The sequence below is a fragment of the Muntiacus reevesi genome, chromosome 20 (assembly GCF_963930625.1).
Source record: "Muntiacus reevesi chromosome 20, mMunRee1.1, whole genome shotgun sequence".
In the NCBI taxonomy this organism is placed as follows: Eukaryota; Metazoa; Chordata; class Mammalia; order Artiodactyla; family Cervidae; genus Muntiacus; species Muntiacus reevesi.
Genome location: NC_089268.1, coordinates 23,502,467 through 23,523,429, shown reverse-complemented (window position 1 = coordinate 23,523,429; position 20,963 = coordinate 23,502,467). Strand labels below are relative to the sequence as shown.

The following is a 20,963-nucleotide window of genomic DNA, read 5'->3' as shown; positions in this document are numbered from 1 at the left end:
TTTAAACTACCACCACCTTGTATTACTTTACAAAGTTGACCTGCTGACAAAGACCAGATCTACAAAATACTTCAAAACAGCAAACGGATATATGGTCCAATCTGTTTTAGTTTTAATAATTAATTAATAAGCCCCTTAAGATTGCTTTTCTTAATTGCTAAAGTATCCACTAATTAAAAGCCTGCTGTTTATCCTAACAGCAAATATTATCTCCCACTACCTTCCACAGGATAAAGATCAAAAATCACATGCCCTAAAGTTGGACTAATAGGACTGCATCACAACTGTGAGCACTTTGTCTAAAGTTCAGCTAAAAGTGCTCATATTTCTCTTTTTCACATTTGTAAAACAAGAAATATAGCGCAGGTCTCTTTAAGTCATTAAGGGCTGTAACTGTAAAGTGCTTAGAATAGTGACTAGAATGTAGAAGGCTCCTGTTACATGTTATCTATAATGATTATAAAAATGATGATGATTGTGTTCTTCTTGTCAATAAAGTAGCATTGAAGGACAGAAAAACTAATGTTTTGAAATTCTACAGCATTTAGTGATGAATTCCTATAACTTGCTAATCAAAAATAAGAAGACAGTTCATTATATTTAAAGTCTGATTAAAAAAATAAGGCTGCTACTTAATTACAAATATATTAGAAATAGTCTTAACTTTAGAGGACCAAAATCGAAAGGTTTTGCTTTGATTAAAAAAAAAAAAGTTAATGAAAAACCTGGTCCAAGATGTAGTAACAGTTATTAGAAGAATAACATAATTTTAAAAACTTTTAATTAAATTAAATCTCTTCCCCTTTTCCCTAATAATGAATTCCCTTTTCAAACTTCATACCTGCAAAGATGCCAGACCTTCCTCATTAGCTCTGTGCTGTGCCCTTTCCATTTTCAGTAGACTTGACACATGAGATAAATCTTGCAGCTTTTTGGGAGGGACTTTCAGGGTTTCACACAGTTGCAGCAATCTTTGGGACAGAATAAAAACATAACTGCTTATTTTTGAGTACCATTAGTATTGTTTTTGTCTTGAAATACCATAGTCCCCTTTTCTTCCCCTCATATTTCTAAAGGCTGTAATATTCTCTTATTAACAGTGGCTAATCTTAGTGGTAAGCCTTCCCCCCACCAAAAGCCCTGACAAGTCCTCATTAAGTCTTTTGAATGATTAAGATTTACCACAAATCATGGGGTACCTAAGCTGCTTTATAAAAGGGAAAGTTTCTATTTTATACATTTAACAATTGATTATTTATACATAGTTTAAAATAAACTAAAAATTTCCTTGTGTCTTCTGAATGTGTTTCCTGGACTATTATAGTACATAAATCTACCATTTAATGTGAATTCCTGGTAAAAGATGGAACATTATTCTGTTAGTCTTAACTATGATTCTGAACTTTAAATCTCAGTTGTTTCACAGAATGTGACCAATAAAAGAGAATGCCCGTATGTTACTCTAAGTTAATGATTTTTTCCTAACTTAATGATTTTAAAGAACACTTAGTTCCATGGAGTTTAACACAAACACAACAGAGATTAGAGTGCTTTGTTAAAAAGTAACGAAAAAAAAAAAAAAAAAAAATCTCCTTCAAATCTGGTTAAGTCTCCAAACAAACTGACCTGTGACTAACTCGATTCCAGCAGACAGCAATGCAGCTTCCCAGGTTTGATTCTTGAGTTCAAGAAGCAAAATCTAAATTTGGTTCCTTCTGTCTAATAACAGTGTGTCTGGATCCTAAAAAAATCCTACTACTTGAGATTTGCAGGCAATTAGAAGAACAGCGGAACCCAAGATTTGTCTTCCCGGGATCTTACTCAAAATATTAATTTTTGTAAAGAAATAAGTCGGTTGTTTAAACTCTATCAATCATACTTTCCATTAAACTGTCAGGATAAACTTCAGCTATTTGCCCATAAGCACAAACTGTCTGAATTTTTGGTTTAAGTAAAATAAAGATTCCCTTTATAAACAGTTTTTTTCCTAAAACTTTATCAAACCTGTTCTGCAGAAAGGTCATTCACTGTTTCAAATGTTCTAAATTTGTAAGTTACTCTACAAAATCTTACTAAACTAAAAATATAACCAGTGTTTTTCATGTTATAATATACCTATCATAATACTATGTCAACAACATCTAAGTACCATTTACAACATCTATATAAGTCAGATATCTATATCTATATACTTATAAGTATATCTATAAGTCAGAATTCCCCAAAATATGTTCCTCTAGAAAGTGTAGTGGCTAATTTTTATTGACTAGCAACTCTATTGTTTCATGACAAGGAAAAGCATATATAATTCAATCTGTATCAATCATAACAGCTCTTGACACAGAATCAGTATGAGAGGCAAATCACCCAAGCCAATCAGAATCCATCACCCAAAATATTCTAACCGAAGCTAACAGGCTAAGAGCTTTCTTTTGCCTCTTTCTTCACAAGGCTTAAAAGATAAACAGGAAAAAAAAAAAAAAAAGATAAACAGGAAGCTATCTATATATACAGTTCTAATCTATTGAGGACAACTTGTCTGAAATAATGAAGACAACATGCAGACAGAAGCAGAGACAAGACTAATTATAAAATAAAGAGTTCTTATGGCAAATACTAACTTGGAAGATGCTGGGTTGGGAAGATCCTCTGGAGAAGGAAATGGCAACCCACTCCAGTATTCTTGTCTGGGAAACCCCATGGACAGAGAAGCCTGATGGGCTACAGTGCATGGGGTCTCAAGAGTTGGACATGAGTTAGGGACTAAACCTCTACCACCAGGTTAAACAAAATGCAACAATTTACTGCAGGATTTTAATATGTTAGTATACCAGGAAACATACTCTCTATCACTTTTATTCAAAGTATCTCTAAGCACAAGTGTCCCAACTCTACTCGGAGAGATGCTGTGCTGAGTTGCCCAGTTGTGTCTGACTCTTTGTGACCTCATGGACTGTAGCCTGCCAGGCTTCTCTGTCCATGGGGATTCTCCAGGCAAGATTACTGGGGTGGGTTGTCATGCCCTCCTCCAGGGGATCTTCTCAACCCAGCACTCGAACTGGGGTCTCCTGCATTGCAGGTAGATTCTTTACCAGCTGAGCTATCAGGGAAGCCCAGAGAAATGTTGCTAGAGAAAAATTTGTTCAGATTCTAATTAGAATCAATTTGCTAAGGCTACGCTCTGTCACATCAGTAGAAGGGAAAGTATCTTGAGTATTGCTACTTTGGGAACTAACGAGAGCACGCTGTGAAAGCAAAAATGAGGAGACAATAAGCAGTCTTTGAAATATGTATCCCCACGGCTGCTGTACTGTGAAAAAACAGATTATCTGTTGAACAGAATTGAATCCTTTCTGATGATCCAGTGTGATGGCTGTGAAGAATAGCTATTACATACTAAAATATTCTCATTTATACACTCCAAACATGGCTCCCTGCCTCACATTAAAAAGATCATAAATAGCTACACTTTATTTATTTTTCCTACACTTTTATTATATATTAGTTTAACTACTAAAGTTTTAGTCAGTCCTTCTTTACTAACAGGTTGTCATTCCTGTAAACAGTTTACAAGTTCACTACTAGTTGTCTTTCTTTAATCTCTTCAACCTGTCTCCACAAACTCTCACACCCATCCACTTCATCCCATCTTACCCTTTCTATTTTCTTACTATTAATATCATTGAGAATTATATTTAAAAAAGCACTATTTGTGCTCACACTTCCCAAGAATAAAGTACTAGGTCACAAATATTTCCAGGCAAACCTGAGGAAACTAAGATGCAGAATAGAACATTCTTCTACAAAAAGAAAGCTGGAAGTAGGTGCTTTGGATTTTCAGATTCTTTATAAATTCTCTTAAGTTTAACTTGCTTCAGAATTCCATGCAGCAGCAAGCTTAGGGCAGATAGTAGGAAAAAAGAAGTCACTGAAAATTATTGGCAGTGGCGACTTTAAAGACACTTGGAGGAATTCCCTGGTGGCTTAGTGGTAAAGAATCTGCCCGACAGTGCTGGAGACGCAGGTTTGACCCTGATGGGGAAGATCCCACACGCCTCGGGGCAACTTGGCTCCTGTGTCACAACTGTTGAGATTGTGCTCTACAGGCTCAGAGCTGCAACTCCTAAAGCCTGTGTGCCCGAGAGCTGTGCTCTGCAACGAGAGAAGCTACCACAATGAGAAGCCCATGGACTGCAGCTAGAGAGTAGCCCCCACTTGCCATGGCTAGAGAAAAGCCCACACAGCAACGAAGACCCAGCACAGCACAGCCATAAATAAATAAATACAATTATTTGAAAACAAAACAAAACAAAAAACACTTGAAAAGAAGCCTCCATCTGTGACCTGCCAGAAATAAAGAGCAGTAGTATCCTGGAAAATTATACTTGTTACAAATAATGTTATATTATATGAAGAAACACACAAAAGGGTAAGTATCAAATCAGAGTGGTGAGCTGTTAACTTGCCATTGTTTAAAATGATGTTTAAAATGAAGCTGAACAGAGTTACAGTTGACAATTTTTTTTCAAACTTCAACACAGAAAACTGAACTTTCCAAGTAGGTGCTTTCGATTTTCAGATTCTTTAGGAACTCTCTTAAATTTAACTTATTTCAAAATCCCATGCAGCAGCAGTTTAGGGTAGAATACATATTTCCAAACCATTCATCTTCTTAACAAAAACAAGAGAATGAAAACCCAAAATAAAACTTACATATTCCATAAATATCTGTTCTGGTAACACAAGAACAGACTGGATATTTACCAATTATGTTTCAACTGTTTGTTTAATTGCATAACTATATTACCTTTTCTTTAGGAAATTCAGATGATATTGAATTTGTTCTTTTTCTCTAACATTGTTACTCAGAATTGCTCTAGAAAAGAAAAAATAGGGATTGAATAAATATTGGGATTGAATAAATATTAGTTTGAAACATTACTAATATAATCTGTTTATTTTTTCTAATTTCTTTCAGTGCCCCTTCTTACTAACCAGGCAGAATCAATCATTTGATTTTGCATCAAGGACATTTAAAGCAGAGGAATAATCTAAATTCTTTTTTATCACATTATATCATTGTAACTAATTTATATGCCTCTTCTCATAGATTTCAGCACCTTGACGGCAGAGTCCTATCTCTGTATTCCTTCTAGCACTGGCAGCTTCCATGTAAAGTATCAATTTGAGCAAACTTCTTCCTAAAGTATCCCTCTTAACAGAAAAAAGTTGTAAGTTTACAGAGAGCAGATTAGGGCATGTAGATTGCATTTTTATTTTACTGATAAAATTCCAAGTTTCTGACATTTATAAAGGCTTTTTTTTTTACTGAAGGCTAAAGACATTTAAAAAACCTTCTTGCGAAAGAGAAAAACACTGTATCACCATAAAATAGACAATGATATTTAAAAGGATACTGTCTGTAGGAAACATAAGTAGAAATGAAAATAGTGAGGTGGAAAAAATTTCATACTCACATTACTACCGATTCCATCATAGTTTGCAAATGTTCTCTGCTACTCTTCGAAAGAGGTTGCCAGGTTTTTCTCTTGTTGGATGCGATCTTTACCTGTTTTAGAGTAGTATGCTTTGTCTGTCTTGTCACTGGTCAAAGAAAAGACTGGTTAATCTAGAAATGTGTATATTTTTATTTATAAAGTGATTCAAGGACAAATTTATCTAAAAAGGGCTAATGGAATTATGAGAACCACACTACTATAAAGCTGTATTAGCTGTTCCTTTTTTTATTGCACAGTCATAAAATGCCAGGTGTTGAATATGAATATATTATTGTGTTAACTTAAATACTATTAACCGATATTGCAGACACAAACCCAAGACAATTTTAAGTGAAGAACCAAGCTGCAATAATTAGGATTCAGCATAAAAGTCTGGTTCTCAGAAATGACCTGAATTAAAGGACTTATTGAGAAGACTAGGAAAATGAATTCTGCCTTATGTTGGATGGCCAACTGGAACAAAGGCAATTAACCAAACCAAGAAGATACTGAGTGTCTGGTAGGTTACTGACATTGTTCTACTTATAATAAACAAAGGAGATACACTATTGGTTTACATGAAGATTCATTTTGGAGAGAAGTGAGATTAAATAATCACAGTTGCAGGTATGCAAAGCATTACAAAAGAAAAAGCACTGTGCATTATGTAAGTATAAAACCAGAGGACCTAACCTGTTTCTGGGTGAGGAGCTAGAAAATTCTTCCATGATGAAGTGATATTTAAGTAAAGATGATCACTCCAAACAAATTTACTCTAGACAACCTTAGCTCCAATCTAATCTAAACAGGGTTAGCAGAACAGGATATTTGTCTCAAAGAGAAATCAGTAGGTGTGTCTCTATATCACAAATCAGAATAAGTCAGACTGTTGTACACTTTGAACTTCTCTAGTTCCTCTCAATTTAGAAACCCATACTGTATTTTGATAGTGGTGGTAAATAAAATTTCAGCTGGCCTAGGTATCTGACTAACCAGCACTACGTATTCTTGCAAAAATGAGAATGCTACCATTTATTACTATGTTTTGCTTATGCAGAATTCATAAACAAGATGCTGAGAACTTTTTCATAAATAGATACAGTTTGAGAAAGATATGGTGAAACAAAACATAGAAAAGGAATACCTTCAGAAGACAGATGTTTTGGATGATTTTTATTTTTTTTCACTGTGTTTCTAACCTAGAGAGAAAAACACACAAACATGCACAAACAATTAAGCACTAGATAAAAATATACTGCTTTTGCAATAGATTTGTCATGTATGTTGGAGTGAATTCATATACCTTCTGGAAAGATGAAAAAAGTATACTGCTACTTCTACAGCAAAAGGTGTGTATTTATCACAAGTGGAGGATACACTAAAGCAACTCCCGAACAACAGTGATAATGTGTAATAGATTTTCATATGGTGCTAAAGAATGTTTTAAAGAAATCATTACTCATTTTGCCTGTGAAATAGTGTTAAATAGTTTTCCTACAAAACAAAAAATATAGGCATTGCCTAATACAGAGAAAAAAATGCTGATTATTTCTTTTATAAGATAGGCACAAATTATGGCAGGAAGAAGCTAATTCCTCTCCAACTAATTTTTCTCTATGTAAATAAAAATCTCCTCCACCAACTGACAGATTCTCTTGTCTTTTAATATATGAATGCCATAGAATCTGTACACTTTATTACCACTATTCCTATTTGAACACCTTAGCAATGTCCCATAGCATCTTCCCCAAAGAATTTTCTGATTAATATTTTAGAAAAGAAGTAAAAAATCTTTATCTGCAACTTTTTATAAATCATGTTGCAGCAGCTCCCCATAACCATATATATGGAATATAAATTACTATAATTTGTAGTAAAGCTGACCTTTAGTCTTCACATACTTCTTTGTACAGAACAGATGATATTTTTTTACCAGAGTCCTGAATGATAAACTCTTTGAATGAGTCCTGAATGATTACCTTTTTCTCTGATATTTCTGATTCTTCATCAATTTTTCTTTTTGGATTTCTTTTTAACTGTTGAGACTTTTTCTTGGAAGCATTTGCTTTGCTAGACATCTTGATTTAAAGGGAACAATTGTAACAGTGTTTCAAATCTGTAAAGATGAAAAGGACACAGAAAAATGCTTAAGACTTGGTTTATTACAAATATTTTGTTAAAAAGACTACTTATAAATGTTCCAAATTTGCCTTTAAACAATCAGAATGATAGTTTTGGCATAGTATTGTGTGTTTTTAAATCATTTAAACATATTTTAAAATAAATAATGTTGGTTCTCATTAAAGATGTCTAATTCACTTTCATTAAAAAATTTCTGCCATTTGTATGGCCTTAAAAAGTCATATAAGACCACTTTCACATTTCTTACTTTATACTCCCCCATACAGTAATGTTATCTCCATGCTTAAATCCAAGTAAAGGGAAATATAAAGTGCTGAATTGTTTTTTTTCTGGTTACAGATAACGTCAACTCGGAGTAACATTCAGGTCTTATTTTAGGTTTAATGGATTCATGATTCAATGTGACTCAGCACACACACAGACAGATTTATGCCAAGGATGGGAGGAGATAACTTTTAGGATTATACCATGAGTCTACACTGTGGAAATTCATGTGGCAAACTCCCTCTTAAGGATTTAAGATATAATTCTTGCTAGGTTGCAAGAATTATAACAAAGGTTCTTCACTCAAACTCATCTCTGCTAAAAGAAACAGAGGAATAAAACATTCATTTCTGCATTAGACCATAAGGAGTAGACAGTTTAGAGTTAGGTACCTGTTAGGTACCTAGGTACATGCCCACCCTCCTCTCATGTACCTGTTAGGTACAGTATGTGGACATGCAGTATGTGGACATGCACCGCCCCCCCAAATATGTGTGGTGTGTACATTACATACACACACAATTAGATATATAGATAAATCAGTCACATTTCTTTTCTAAAAATTCAAAGTTAATTACGTTAATACAGTTATATATGCAGATTTAGAGACAGACAAAAGTACGGACTCTGGATAAATCTATTCCTTCAAATTTTAAAAGGAAAAGTTCAAACTTTCCCCTCACCCCCAAAATGGTGGGAAAGAATCAACTGAAAGTTCATGAACTATACTTAGGGGCTACATGTCAAATCAGTTACAAAACACACTTGTTGTTTAGTTGCTCAGTCATGTCTGACTCTTTGCAAGCACATGGACTGCAGAATGCAGGCTTCCTCCAATGCACCAGGCTGTCCTTCACCATCTCCCGGAACTTGCTCAAACTCACGTCCATTGAGTTGGTGATGCCATCTAAGCATCTCGTCCTCTGTCGTGCCCTTCTCCTGCCTTCAATCTTTCCCAGTATCAGGGTCTTTTCCAATGAGTCAGCTCTTTGCATCAAGTGACCAAAGTATTGGAGCTTCAGCCTCAGCATCAGTCCCTCCAATGAACATTCAGCATTGATTTCCTTTAGGATTGACTGGTTTGATCTCCCTGCAGTCCAAGGGACTCTCAAGAGTCTTCTACAACACTGCAGTTCAAAAGCATCAACACTTCAGCACTCAGCCTTCTTTATGTTCCAACTCTCACATTCACAAAACACAGAGGATGCTAAAATACATTTTACTCTGCTCTTGGAACAATGTGGTACCTTATACTACACTAGTCTCCACTGCTTCATTCTTGAAATGTCTAATTCTCTTAACTGAACACTCATGCCCTTTACTTCCCCTAATTAGAAACCAACCATATGAGAGCTTTGCTTGTGAACCTCTCCTGGAAGGGCTGCCATGTACAGGAGTTCAGGTTGTTCACTGGAGAAAAGCATCCAGGTGAAGGAACCATTGAGGACTAAGATTTACTCCTCATTCCATTCAGGAGACTAAAAATGGTACAAATTCCTTCTTACTCCTGTTATTGAGAGGTGAAGTCTATGTCCCCTTGTCTTAAATCTCATAGACTCTGCAGCAGTTTAAGTGGTAGAATATCATAGAAATGATTCTGTACCAGTTTCCTGGCCAAATATGAACAGACTAGTAGCTGCCACTACCCCTTGCTTGGAATATTTGCTCTTGAAACTTAGCTAACACTGTGATGAAAGTCAACAGGGAGAGGAACTGAGGACCTCGCCAAAAGCCCTAGCTGAACTTCCAACCAAGAGCTAGCATCAACTGGCCAGCCTCGTGCATGTACCTGAGTCAACAGGCTGCAGCTGATACTGCATGGAAAAGTCATCAGTCAACCCCACTAGCTGTTTCCAATTCCAAATTCAGGAAGAAAATAATGCACTAGTTCTACCTGAGCTTCACTCTCCTGTCTGTGCCCACCCTCCTCTCAGATTGTGAGCCATCTGCTTCTGAAAACCTTCCTAACCACTTTCCCTCATTGCTCTCTAAAAGTCTGTGGGCTCTTAAGGTCTCTCTCATTTGGCACTTATTTAGTTTGGTTTTGTTAATCATTTTTCTTGATATTCTTTGTTCAATAACATGTAATTTAGTGCTACTCCAAATTTGATTCACATACTGTTACAGTCTTTTTAAGTACAGAAATAAAAAATATTCACTTAGAAACTTTTATAGCAATTTGACAACAATTTTAAGTATGTTGCTGCTGCTGCTGCTAAGTCGCTTCAGTCATGTCCGACTCTGTGCGACCCCATAGAGGGCAGCTCACCAGTATCCTCTGTCCCTGGGATTGAGTATGTTAGGTCTGGTCAAAAACTAACTGGCTTTATTTTTTTCAAGTTTAATTTTTCTGGTAATTCATTTAAAAAGAGACTTCTTAAGGTAAGTTTTAGAGAAATTAAGCAGAATTTGAATATAAAATTTGAATATATCCACCCCACCTTCCCTACTATCAATATTCCTTACCAAGAGCAGTGTATTTACTACAATCCATGAACCTACAGTGGCACATCATATCACCCAAAATTTATGGCTTACACTGGGGTTCTTCCTTGTATATTTCATGGATTTGACCAGTAAATTTTTTTTATTGTATTTTACAAAAGTAGCAGTTGTGACTGATTAAAAATTAAAGTAACAATAACAAAAAAAAATTGGTCCTTTACCACAGATCATCTGAAAAGCTCTATTTTCATTGATACATACTTGAAGCAATAAACAAAGAAACTAAAGAGCTTCCTGATGAGGATAAAAGAGGGGAGTGAAAAAGCTGGTTTGAAACTCAACATAAAAAACCTAAGATCATGGCTTCCAGTCCCATCACTTTATGGCAAACAGAGGGGAAAAAAATGGAAGTAATGACAGATTTTACTTTCTTGGGCTCCAAAATCCCTGAGGATGATGTTTCCAGCCATGGCATTAAAAGATGCTTGCTCCTTGGAAGAAAAGCTATGAAAAACGTACAGAGCCTATTGAAAAGCAGAGACATCTGCTGACAAAGGTCCGTACAGTCAAGCTATGGTTTTTCCGGTAGTCACATATGGATGTGAGAGTTGGACCATAAAAAAGGTTGAGCACTGAAGAATTGATGCTTTTGAACTGTGGTGTTGGAGAAGACTTTTGAGAGTCCCTTGAACTGCAAGGAGATCAAACCAGTCAATGCTAAAGAAAATCAACCCTAATACTCATTGGAAGGACTGATGCTGAAGTTAAAGCTCCAATACTTTGGCCACCTGATGTGAAGAGCTGATTCATTGGAAAAGACCCTGATGCTGGGCAAGACTGAAGGCAAAAGAAGGGGAAGGCAGAGGATGAGATGGTTGGATAGCATCACTGACCCAACAGACATGAATTAGAGCAAACTCCAGGAGATAGTGAAGGACAGGGGAGCCTGGTGTGCTGCAGTCCATGGGGTATCAAAGAATCGGATGGACATGATTTAGTGACTGAATAACAACCACAAGTGGTAGTAGGCAGAGACAGATATGAAAACAGTTCCCGTGTACAGTCAATTATACACAGTGCAACAAATGTTAGACGAGTGCATATCTCAAACTGGTGTGTGCATGGGGGGATATACGGTACTCAGAGAAAAAAGCAGTACATGAATTACATTTTGAAATATTTAGCCAGAAGAAAGGGAAGTAAAAGTATCTGAGAGGAAAAAAGGCCCATTGGCAGGACAGCTCAAAAGAAGTCAGTCTGTTCAGGGAAAATTCAGAGAGGTTTTGACATGTTCAGAAACAATGGGCAGAAGAAAGACTCGAACTGTAGTTTGCGGCCAGACTACATACTGCAGTAAAGAATGTATTCTTTACCCTGTAGGAAACAGGGAAGCATTCTAAGTTGTCTTGTTTTTTTTTTGTCAGCTTGCTGAAACTCGCGCAAATCACCAATCTAAATCTCTATGTGGGTACAACAGGTGAACGCGACGTCTGCCAAAACTTACAAATACGCAATGCTTACTTTTTGCAAGTGATGCCTCGGGGTAGCGACGCTGCCAACCGCAGTTTCCTTAAGGCTCCAAGGCACTCACCACTAACACTGCACTTCGCTCCACGACTGCGGGAAAGAGTAAGGAAGCAGGACGAAGATGAGGATGATTCGGGGAAGGGAGGGAGGAAACATGCGTGGCTTCACTCCCTCTCTGCGAATCAAACAGTACTTTGTTTATCCCTGGCTGCAAAAGGCAAACCTGTTCGGATCTCCCACCCTCTTTTGGAAAATCACCTGAAACTCCTCAAACACAAACCGCCAAATTTGCCACAAACGTGTTGGCCGCAAAACTCATCCCCCAAACTGGAGCCACCGGCGAGCGAAGCGCTTTCACTACTCACAAAAACTGATCATTGAATCCTTTCAAGAGCTGCGCTCAGAGCATTCCGCGCCCAAACCATCCAAAGCTGCAGAGGCCCGGAAGTGAGCACGTAGAAACCGGAAACGCCAATGGGGGTGGCGGTCAACTATCCACGCCCCCTAACGTCATCAGGAGCGCGCCCACGAGAGCGTGACGGGATTGGTTGGAACGAGGGCGGTCGGCCGACGCCCCCATCCCATCCCATCCCCGTTGGCCTTTGCGCTTGCTTGGTCCCGGGCCCTGCTTTGGCGACTTCTGACTTGCAGAGCTGGGGTGCTGAGGTCCAGCCGTATTCTTCCAAGGTCTGGGTCCGAGACAGGCCGACCCGTGAGTAAGACCGTGCACCTTGAGGCACGTCTGCCTTTCAGATCCCTCCATTCTTCAGACTCCTCCCCACCCTTAGTTCTCCCCGGAGAAAGTTGTCCTTTCTCACTTCCCAACTCCTAACCTCCTCCTTCTTTACTGCTGAGAAGGGATCCCACTCTCCTCTACCCGCTTCTTAAGTTTAGATGCCCCATTGGCCTCTCTTTTTCAGTGAGGTCCGTGGAAGTTCGGAGGTACTGCAGAAAAGAAGGTGCTTTTAATCTCCCAGAGGCCATATTGCCATCTTCCCTGGCTACCCAGAAACCCCGAAGTTCCTCTGGGCAGAGAGCGATTGTAGGATTCCAGAGGAATATGCTCTCTCCAGAGCTGCCTCCTTCGAGGCCGCGGTGATTGTGAGGGTTTTTTGTGAGAGGTGGCGGAATTGGAAGTTTCTTTCTGAGTACAGATGAAGGTGATGGTGAGAGATGGAAAGACAGGTCTAAACTTACATGAAAGTGTAAACTGCTAACTTGTTCTCGTTTTTATCTGGAAAGAGAACAATCTTTTATACGCACCAAACTCTGAGTAATATATTTGTGTATGTGTGTCAGATTTTAAATCACTTGATGATTTTTCTCCCAGTATTTTATGTTTAATGACTTATTTATGCTGATACTAAATTTAATTTGCATGCTCTGTGTTGTCCTCTCTACCTGAATTGGCCAGACATTGGAGGCGGCTAGCTTTTAAAGTGGAATCATGTGTAAACAAACTTGAAAGTGATTTGATTCAGAACTGTATGTAGGTGTTTTACCCATATTTTTTTAAGGGTGTGGCAGATGTTGCTTCATCGTTGCTCTTTCACACATTTTAATCACCCGTAACTTATTATATTTGCTTTGCATGTTATTTCTTTGGTTGCTGCAAGTGTCTGTTGATGGATCTTTTGAGAAAAGTTCAGAAATCCTGTTTCCATCAGCCGAAGTTGTGTTCTTTTCTAAAAATGATGTCTATTTCCAGTCCTTACCAATTTGCCATGTGATTTTCAGGAAGTCACCTGCATAGGGCTCTTTCCTATCATTTATCCAGGTTTAGGAAAGCCCTACCTGCATTTTGTAAAGCCCTACCTGCAATATTGTAAAGAGCAGTATTGTGTAGAAACCTGGAATGTTAGGTCCATGAATCAAGGCAAATTGGAAATGGTCAAACAGGAGATGGCAAGAGTGAACATCGACATTTTAGGAATCAGTGAACTAAAATGGACTGGAATGGGTGAGTTTAACTCAGATGACTGTTACATCTACTACTGTGGGCAAAAATCCCTTAGAAGAAACAGAGTAGCTGTCATCGTCAAAAAAAGAGTCTGAAATGCAGTACTTGGATGCGGTCTCAAAAATGACAGAATGATCTCTGTTTGTTTCCAAGTCTAACCATTTAATATCACAGTGATCCAAGTCTATGCCCTGACCAGTAATGCTGAAGAAGCTGAAGCTGAATGGTTCTATGAAGACCTACAAGACCTTCTAGAACTAACACCCAAAAAAGATGTCCTTTTCATTATAGGGGACTGGAATGCAGAAGTAGGAAGTCAAGAAATAACTGGAGTAATGGGCAAATTTGACCTTGGAGTACAGAATGAAGCAGGGCAAAGGCTAACAGAGTTTTGCCAAGAGAACGCACTGGTCATAGCAAACACCCTCTTCCAACAACACAAAAGAAAACTACACATGGGCATCTCCAGATGGTCAACACCGAAATCAGACTGATTATATTCTTTGCAGCCAAAGATGGAGAAACTCTATACAGTCAACAAAAACAAGACCAGGAGCTGACTGTGGCTCAAATCATGAACTCCTTATTGCCAAATTCAAACTTAAATTGAGGAAAGTAGGGAAAACCACTAGATCATTCAGGTATGACCTAAATCAAATCCCTTACAGTGGAAGTGACAAGTAGATTCAAGGGATTAGATCTGATAAACAAAGAGTGCCTGAAGGACTAAGGATGGAGGTTCAGAGTTTTGTGACATCCCCAAGAAAAAGAAATGCAAAAAGGCAAAACGGTTGTCTGAGGAGGCCTTACAAACAACTATGAAAAGAAGAGAAGCTAAAGGCAAAGGAGAAAAGATATACCCGTTTGAATGCATATCTCCAAAGAATAGCTAGGAGAGATAAGAAAGCCTTCCTCAAGTGATCAATGCAAAGAAATAGAGGAAAACAATAGAGTGGGAAAGACTAGAGATCTCTTCAAGAAAATTAGAGATACCAAGGGAACTTTTTATGTAAAGATGGGCACAATAAAGGGCAGAAATGGTATGGACCTAACAGAAGCCGAAGATATTAAGAAAAGGTGGCAAGAATACACAGAAGAACTATACAAAAAAGGTTTTAATGACCCAGATAACCACAATGGTGTGATCACTCACTTAGAGCCAGACATCCTGGAATGTGAAGTCAAGTGGCCCTTATGAAGCATCACTACAAACAAATCTAGTGGAGGTGATGGAATTCCGGTTGAGCTATTTCAAATCCTAAAAGATGATGCCGTAAAAGTGCTGCACTCAATATGCCAGCAAATTTGGAAAACACAGTAGTGGCCACAGGACTGAAAAAGGTCAGTTTTCATTCCAATCCCAAAGAAAGGCAATGCCAAAGAATGCTCAAACTACCACGCAGTTGCATTCATCTTGCATGCATGCAAAGTAATGCTCAAAATTCTCCAAGCCAGGCTTCAACAGTATATGAACCGTGAACCTCCAGATGTTCAAGCTGGATTGAGAAAAGGAGGAGGAGCCAGATATCAAATTGCCAACATCCTCTGGATCATCGAAAAAGTAAGAGATTTCCAAAAAAACATCTACCTCTGCTTTATTGAGTATGCCAAAGTCTTTGACTCTGTGGATCACGGTGGAAAATTCTTCAAGAGATGGGAATACCAGACCACCTTACCTGCCTCCTAAGAAATCTGTATGCAGGTCAGGAAGCAACAGTTAGAACTGGACATGGAACAACAGAGTGGTTCTAAATCAGGAAAGGAGTATGTCAAGGCTGTATATTGTCACCCTGCTTATTTAACTTATGTGCAGAGTACATCATAAGAAACACTGGGCTGGATGAAGCACAAGCTGGAATCAAGATTGCTGGGAGAAATATCAGTAACCTCAGAAATGCAGATGACACCACCCTTATGCCAGAAAGTGAAGAAGAACTAAAGAACCTCTTGATGAAAGTGAAAGAGGAGAGTGAGAAAGTTGGCTTAAAGTTCAACATTCAGAAAACTAAGATCATGACATCTCTTCCCATCACTTCATGGCAAATAGATGGGGAAACAGCGGAAACAGTGACAGACTTTATTTTTTTGGGCTCCAAAATCACTGCAGATGGTGACTGCAGTGAAATGAAATTAAGAAACGCTTACTCCTTGGAAGAAAAGTTGTGACCAACCTAGACAGCATATTAAAAAGCAGAGACGTTACTTTGCCAACAAAGGTCCGTCTAGTCAAAGCTGTGGGTTTTCCATTAGTCATGTATGGATGTGAGAGTTGGACTGTAGAGAAAGCTGAGCGTCGAAGTGTCGAAGAATTGATGCTTTTGAACTGTGGTGTTGGAGAAGACTCTTGAGAGTCCCTTGGCCTGCAAGGAAATCCAACCAGTCCATCCTAAAGCAAATCAGTCCTGAATATTCATTGGAAGGACTGATGCTGAAGCTGATGCAAAGAACTGACTCATTTGAAAAGACTGTGATGCTGGGAAAGATTGAAGGCGGGAGGAGAAGGAGACGACAGAGGATGAGATGGCTGGATGGCATCACCGACTCAATGGACATGAGTTTGGGTCAACTCTGGGAGTTGGTCATGGACAGGGAGGCCTGCCATGCTGCAGTCCATGGGGTCACAAAGAATCAGACATGACTAAGTGAACTGAACTGAACTGAACTGAACACATATATATGGAATTTAGGAAAATGGTAACAATAACCCTATATGCGAGGCAGAAAAAGAGACACAGAAGTATAGAGCAGTCTTCTGGACTCTGTGGGAGAAGGCTAGGGTGGGATGATTTGAGAGAATAGCATTGAAACATGTATATTATCATATGTGAAACAGATCGCCAGTCCAGGTTTGATGCATGAGACAGGTGCTCAGGGCTGGTGCACTGGGATGACCCAGAGGGATGGGATGGGGAGGGAGGTGGGAGGGGGGTTTAGGACGGGGAACACATGTAAACCCATGGCTGACTCAAATCAATGTATGGAAAAAACCACTACAATATTGTAATTAGCCTCCAACTAGAATAAATAAATTTTAAAAATTTAAAAAATTAAAAAAAATTTAACTTATGTATATTATGTATAATATACATATAGATAAGTGCATATATCATAATTGTAAAATTTGATGAATTTCCACAAACTGAACACATCTGTGTAATAGGAATTCAGATCAAGACCATCACCCTAGAGCTCCTTTCTTCCTTTCTCAACTAGTCACCACACATAACCACTCTTCTGACATCAAAGATTAGTTTTGCCTAATTCCTAAACATATTTTTACAGCTACATAAAATTCTATAATTTTTAAATGCTAAAGTTACTTATTTCTTCATTGATGATGTTTCTAAGTTTTCCTAAGTATAAGTACTAGGAAGTGTGTATTTTATCTAATAATTTTTCCAGGAATAATGATCATGGAATGGCATGGTCATTTCAGAGATTGTTTGTGCACGTTTCCAGTTTGCTTTTTTTTTTTTATTAGACAATCAGAACATTTATTTACGTGTCCCTCAATATGACTTTACTGGGTCATGCTTTGCATATAAAAGTCGGGTGGATTTTGATGGGCAGAGGCTGTCCTGTGTCTCTCGTCACATAAAACATAGCCTTTGGGGGCCCTATAGTTTGATAGTTCTTTCAGTTCTAAGCTCATCCCTATCATGAACCAGCCTAGATCAAAGCATCACGCAACTGGCAACTGGTTTGCTTTTTTAAATAGTTAAACTCAGCTAATACTCCCACCAATTGGATTCCCTTTTGTTTTATAATTCCCTAACAAATGTTGGGTATTCTTATTTTGTTTTGTTTAAAATTCACTAAATTGATAGATGAGAAGTGGTATGGAAAACAGAATTTTGAACTCACTTGTTTTATTTATTGTAGGGAATGATGGATATATTAATAAAATTTTCCACTCAAAATCCTTTTAAATACTAGGCTCTACATGTTGAGACTGTATGACTCTGATAAGCATTAAATAATTCAGAACTTCCAGTACTGCTTTTCTGTGTGAAATTTTGATAAGCTACTTTATTTCTGTATTTCTTTGGACTTTAATTTCTACATCTGTAAAATGATGAAATTGGACTTAGTTACATAGTATAAGACTCTGGGTAATTATCAGGAGTATATAGCTTTGATATTAGATCAGTTTATAGAATAGAAGAGAATTTATATACATGAAATTTTATATACATATATTTTGCATAAACAAAACATATAAAGAAGTATATTTTATATGAACATAAAAAGCAGTGTTTTTCTAATCTATTGAAATGTGGGAGATGATAGATTTATAAAGAGGGAAACCGAGCTCTTTGGTATGGAATGCTGAAGAGGCCATTTAATCCAGTTTGTAGTTTCAGGGACAGACTGTGCATGTATTAGTTAAATGCTCTGCTTTCCAGGATTAAATAGTAGCTCTTTGCCTCAGTTTCCTCATATATGAAATGGGGATAATATTAGTATCAATGCCTATTTCTTGATGGTGTTTTGAGGATTAAAATTGCTGCTCTACATAAAGTCCTCAAACAGTACCTGTCACATAGAAAGCCCTGCATACCAGAGGTTATGCTTTAGCCAAAATAGTGCCTACTAGGTCAATGGAAGAGCAAGGGCAAGTCATGGAACTTTGATACACGGAAGGCACTGTAGGTAATCCAGAATTTCTAGAATACAAAATGTGTAGATGTCAAAGGCAGAGGTAATTCTGAGAGATAAGCAGGGATCAGGGCGTAGGGGGCTTACATGCCTGTTTTATTCACCACTTTTTCCCTCCAGCGTCCAGTACAATGCCTGTCATAATATAGATGTTAAATAAAAACCTTCTGAGTGAAAAATTTATTAGGAGGCTATGCTGCATCCTCTACATGATGCATAGTCTTTGGAAAATCTTCAAAGAAGTGTGACATGATCATCTCTGCGTTGGTGCCAGTATGCAGAATGGATGAGAAGGGGCTAAGACTGGTCAGCACAACCAGCTAAGAGGCTCTTGAGGAAGAGGACTGGACTAGAACAATGATAGTAGTTGTTGACATGAGGGACCAGAGTTATAAAATATTACGTTTAGGGAACAGAAAAGAAGAGATGAAATCATACTTATTTACTCTTTTTTCTCTTTTCCTTTCTCACCAGTAAGCTCCTGTTTTGCCAGTTTCTTGAATACATGCACTGTGCTTCTTTTTCTAGGTCAGTTCTTGTTCCTGTTTGGCGTGTTCCATGTTCCATCATGTTGAGGGCTAAGACTCGGCTTTTTTTGCTTTCACCTCATCGCCTGAGGCAGCTGAAAGGGTCATCAGGCTCCAGGCTTACCTGGCAACGACTTCTGCATCAGCAACAGCCCCTTCATCCAGAATGGGCTGCCCTGGCTAAAAAGCAGTTGAAAGGCAAAAACCCAGAAGAACTAATATGGCACACCCCAGAGGGGATCTCCATAAAGCCCTTGTATTCCAGCCGGGATACTAAGGACTTCCCTGAAGAACTTCCAGGAATGAAGCCATTCACACGTGGACCGTATCCCACCATGTATACTTTCAGGCCCTGGACCATCCGCCAGTATGCCGGTTTCAGTACTGTAGAAGAGAGCAATAAGTTCTATAAGGACAATATTAAGGGTGAGATTTTAATGTGAGACATGGTATTTATGATCAAACATAACACTGCCTCATCTTGGCTTTTTGAAGGGAGGCTAGTTAATCTCTATAGAGCTAATAGTCACTTTATAATCTAGTAGTCAAGGCTATACTCTCAAAAAAAAAATGTTTTTCAGCTTACATGGTCAAAAAACTAGATAACCCAGAATAAAGTGCTCAATTCTTGAAATAAAACAATACCTAAATGCACATTGTATAAAAGGAATTAGGTGAAGTTATATGAAGAAAATTCTGAGACGTTGGCTTTGCCTTTGAAAAACTTTTAATTAAAACTGTCAGGATAGGAATGGGAGGGGAAAATGTTTCATGAGATGATCAAAGAAAGGAATAAACAAATAATGTGGTACAAATTTTAGTTTATTGCATGGTTTTTGTAATTCTATTTCCCATTAAATTTGCATGGCCAAGACAAGAGCAAAAATAAATGAGCATACAAGTACTAAATTAGGTTAACTGTATTAAACAGCCATATCTTCTCATGAATCTTAAAAATATTTCTATCAAAAATTGTTAAGATAAAAAAATCCTCAGATGGACATGAGATTAATATGTTTTATTCCTTCTATTCTTTATTATAGTGAAGTCTGGAATTCACTTTGTGTGTTTTTTAGTACATGGGAAACAGCAGATTCTTAGGAACTAAAGTACCTTTATGTAAGTTTGTTTTGAGCATAAAGATTGTTTATTATCAAAGTATACTGTGATGAGAGGAATCAGTACTTTTAGTAGTGTTAAAATCAGTTTACTTTGATGCCAGACTGTTTAATCTTACCTAATTTTTCTTTATATATTTAGCTGGTCAACAAGGATTATCAGTTGCCTTTGATCTGGCAACTCATCGTGGCTATGATTCAGACAACCCTCGAGTTCGTGGTGATGTTGGAATGGCTGGAGTTGCTATTGACACTGTGGAAGATACCAAAATTCTTTTTGATGGAATTCCTTTAGAAAAAATGTCAGTTTCCATGACCATGAATGGAGCAGTTATTCCAGTTCTTGCAACATTTATAGTAACTGGAGAAGAGCAAGGTGTACCTAAAGAGAAACTTACTGGTACAATCCAAAATGATATACTAAAGGAGTTTATGGTCAGAAATACTTATATTTTTCCTCCAGAACCATCCATGAAAATTATTGCTGACATCTTCCAATATACAGCAAAGGTATCCTTTGTTATTAGAGGTTTTACTGTAGTTTTTAGAATGTAGGAATTTTTATAGAATACCATAACCTAATTTGAATTTGGTAATTGAGTCTGAGTAGTAGTTATAGTATAGTCAGGATGTGGGATTTGTGTTTGTATCTATATTGTTAGCTTTTATTTTTTAGTCTTTAATATACTAGTTTTATGGTCTGTCATTACCTATAGGAGTCTGAAGAGTAGGCCTTTATTGTATTTTCTTTATTGTTAAAATGTTTATTCTCTGATAATTGTTAGAATCAGGGAGGGCTCATTATTTACACTTCTTTATTTCT

At 37.6% G+C, this 20,963-nt stretch overlaps 2 protein-coding genes across 6 annotated transcripts in view; one reads left to right on the top strand and one right to left on the bottom strand.

The window, feature by feature from the left end:
* Positions 1–12,328, bottom strand: part of CENPQ (centromere protein Q) — a 17,535-nt gene extending 5,207 nt beyond the window's left edge. Inside the window, exons 1-7 of one of the 3 annotated variants that reach the window (XM_065912956.1) lie at positions 12,242–12,282; positions 11,871–11,966; positions 7,478–7,614; positions 6,643–6,697; positions 5,478–5,604; positions 4,808–4,876; positions 842–971 (exon numbers count right to left, since the gene is read on the bottom strand). In XM_065912956.1, the coding sequence (XP_065769028.1) occupies positions 842–971; positions 4,808–4,876; positions 5,478–5,604; positions 6,643–6,697; positions 7,478–7,576 (480 nt within the window). In that variant the 5' untranslated portion in view covers positions 7,577–7,614; positions 11,871–11,966; positions 12,242–12,282. Of the gene's footprint in view, positions 1–841; positions 972–4,807; positions 4,877–5,477; positions 5,605–6,642; positions 6,698–7,477; positions 7,615–11,870; positions 11,967–12,134 lie in introns of all 3 variants that reach the window. The other 2 variants (XM_065912955.1, XM_065912957.1) reach the window with 2 other exon arrangements.
* A 108-nt stretch (positions 12,329–12,436) lies between these two features.
* The window catches only part of MMUT (methylmalonyl-CoA mutase), a 33,616-nt gene continuing 25,089 nt past the window's right edge, over positions 12,437–20,963 (top strand). The window contains exons 1-3 of one of the 3 annotated variants that reach the window (XM_065912537.1): positions 12,437–12,588; positions 19,024–19,448; positions 20,283–20,650. In XM_065912537.1, coding sequence (XP_065768609.1) covers positions 19,064–19,448; positions 20,283–20,650 — 753 coding nt within the window. In that variant the 5' untranslated portion in view covers positions 12,437–12,588; positions 19,024–19,063. Of the gene's footprint in view, positions 12,613–19,023; positions 19,449–20,282; positions 20,651–20,963 lie in introns of all 3 variants that reach the window. The other 2 variants (XM_065912539.1, XM_065912538.1) reach the window with 2 other exon arrangements.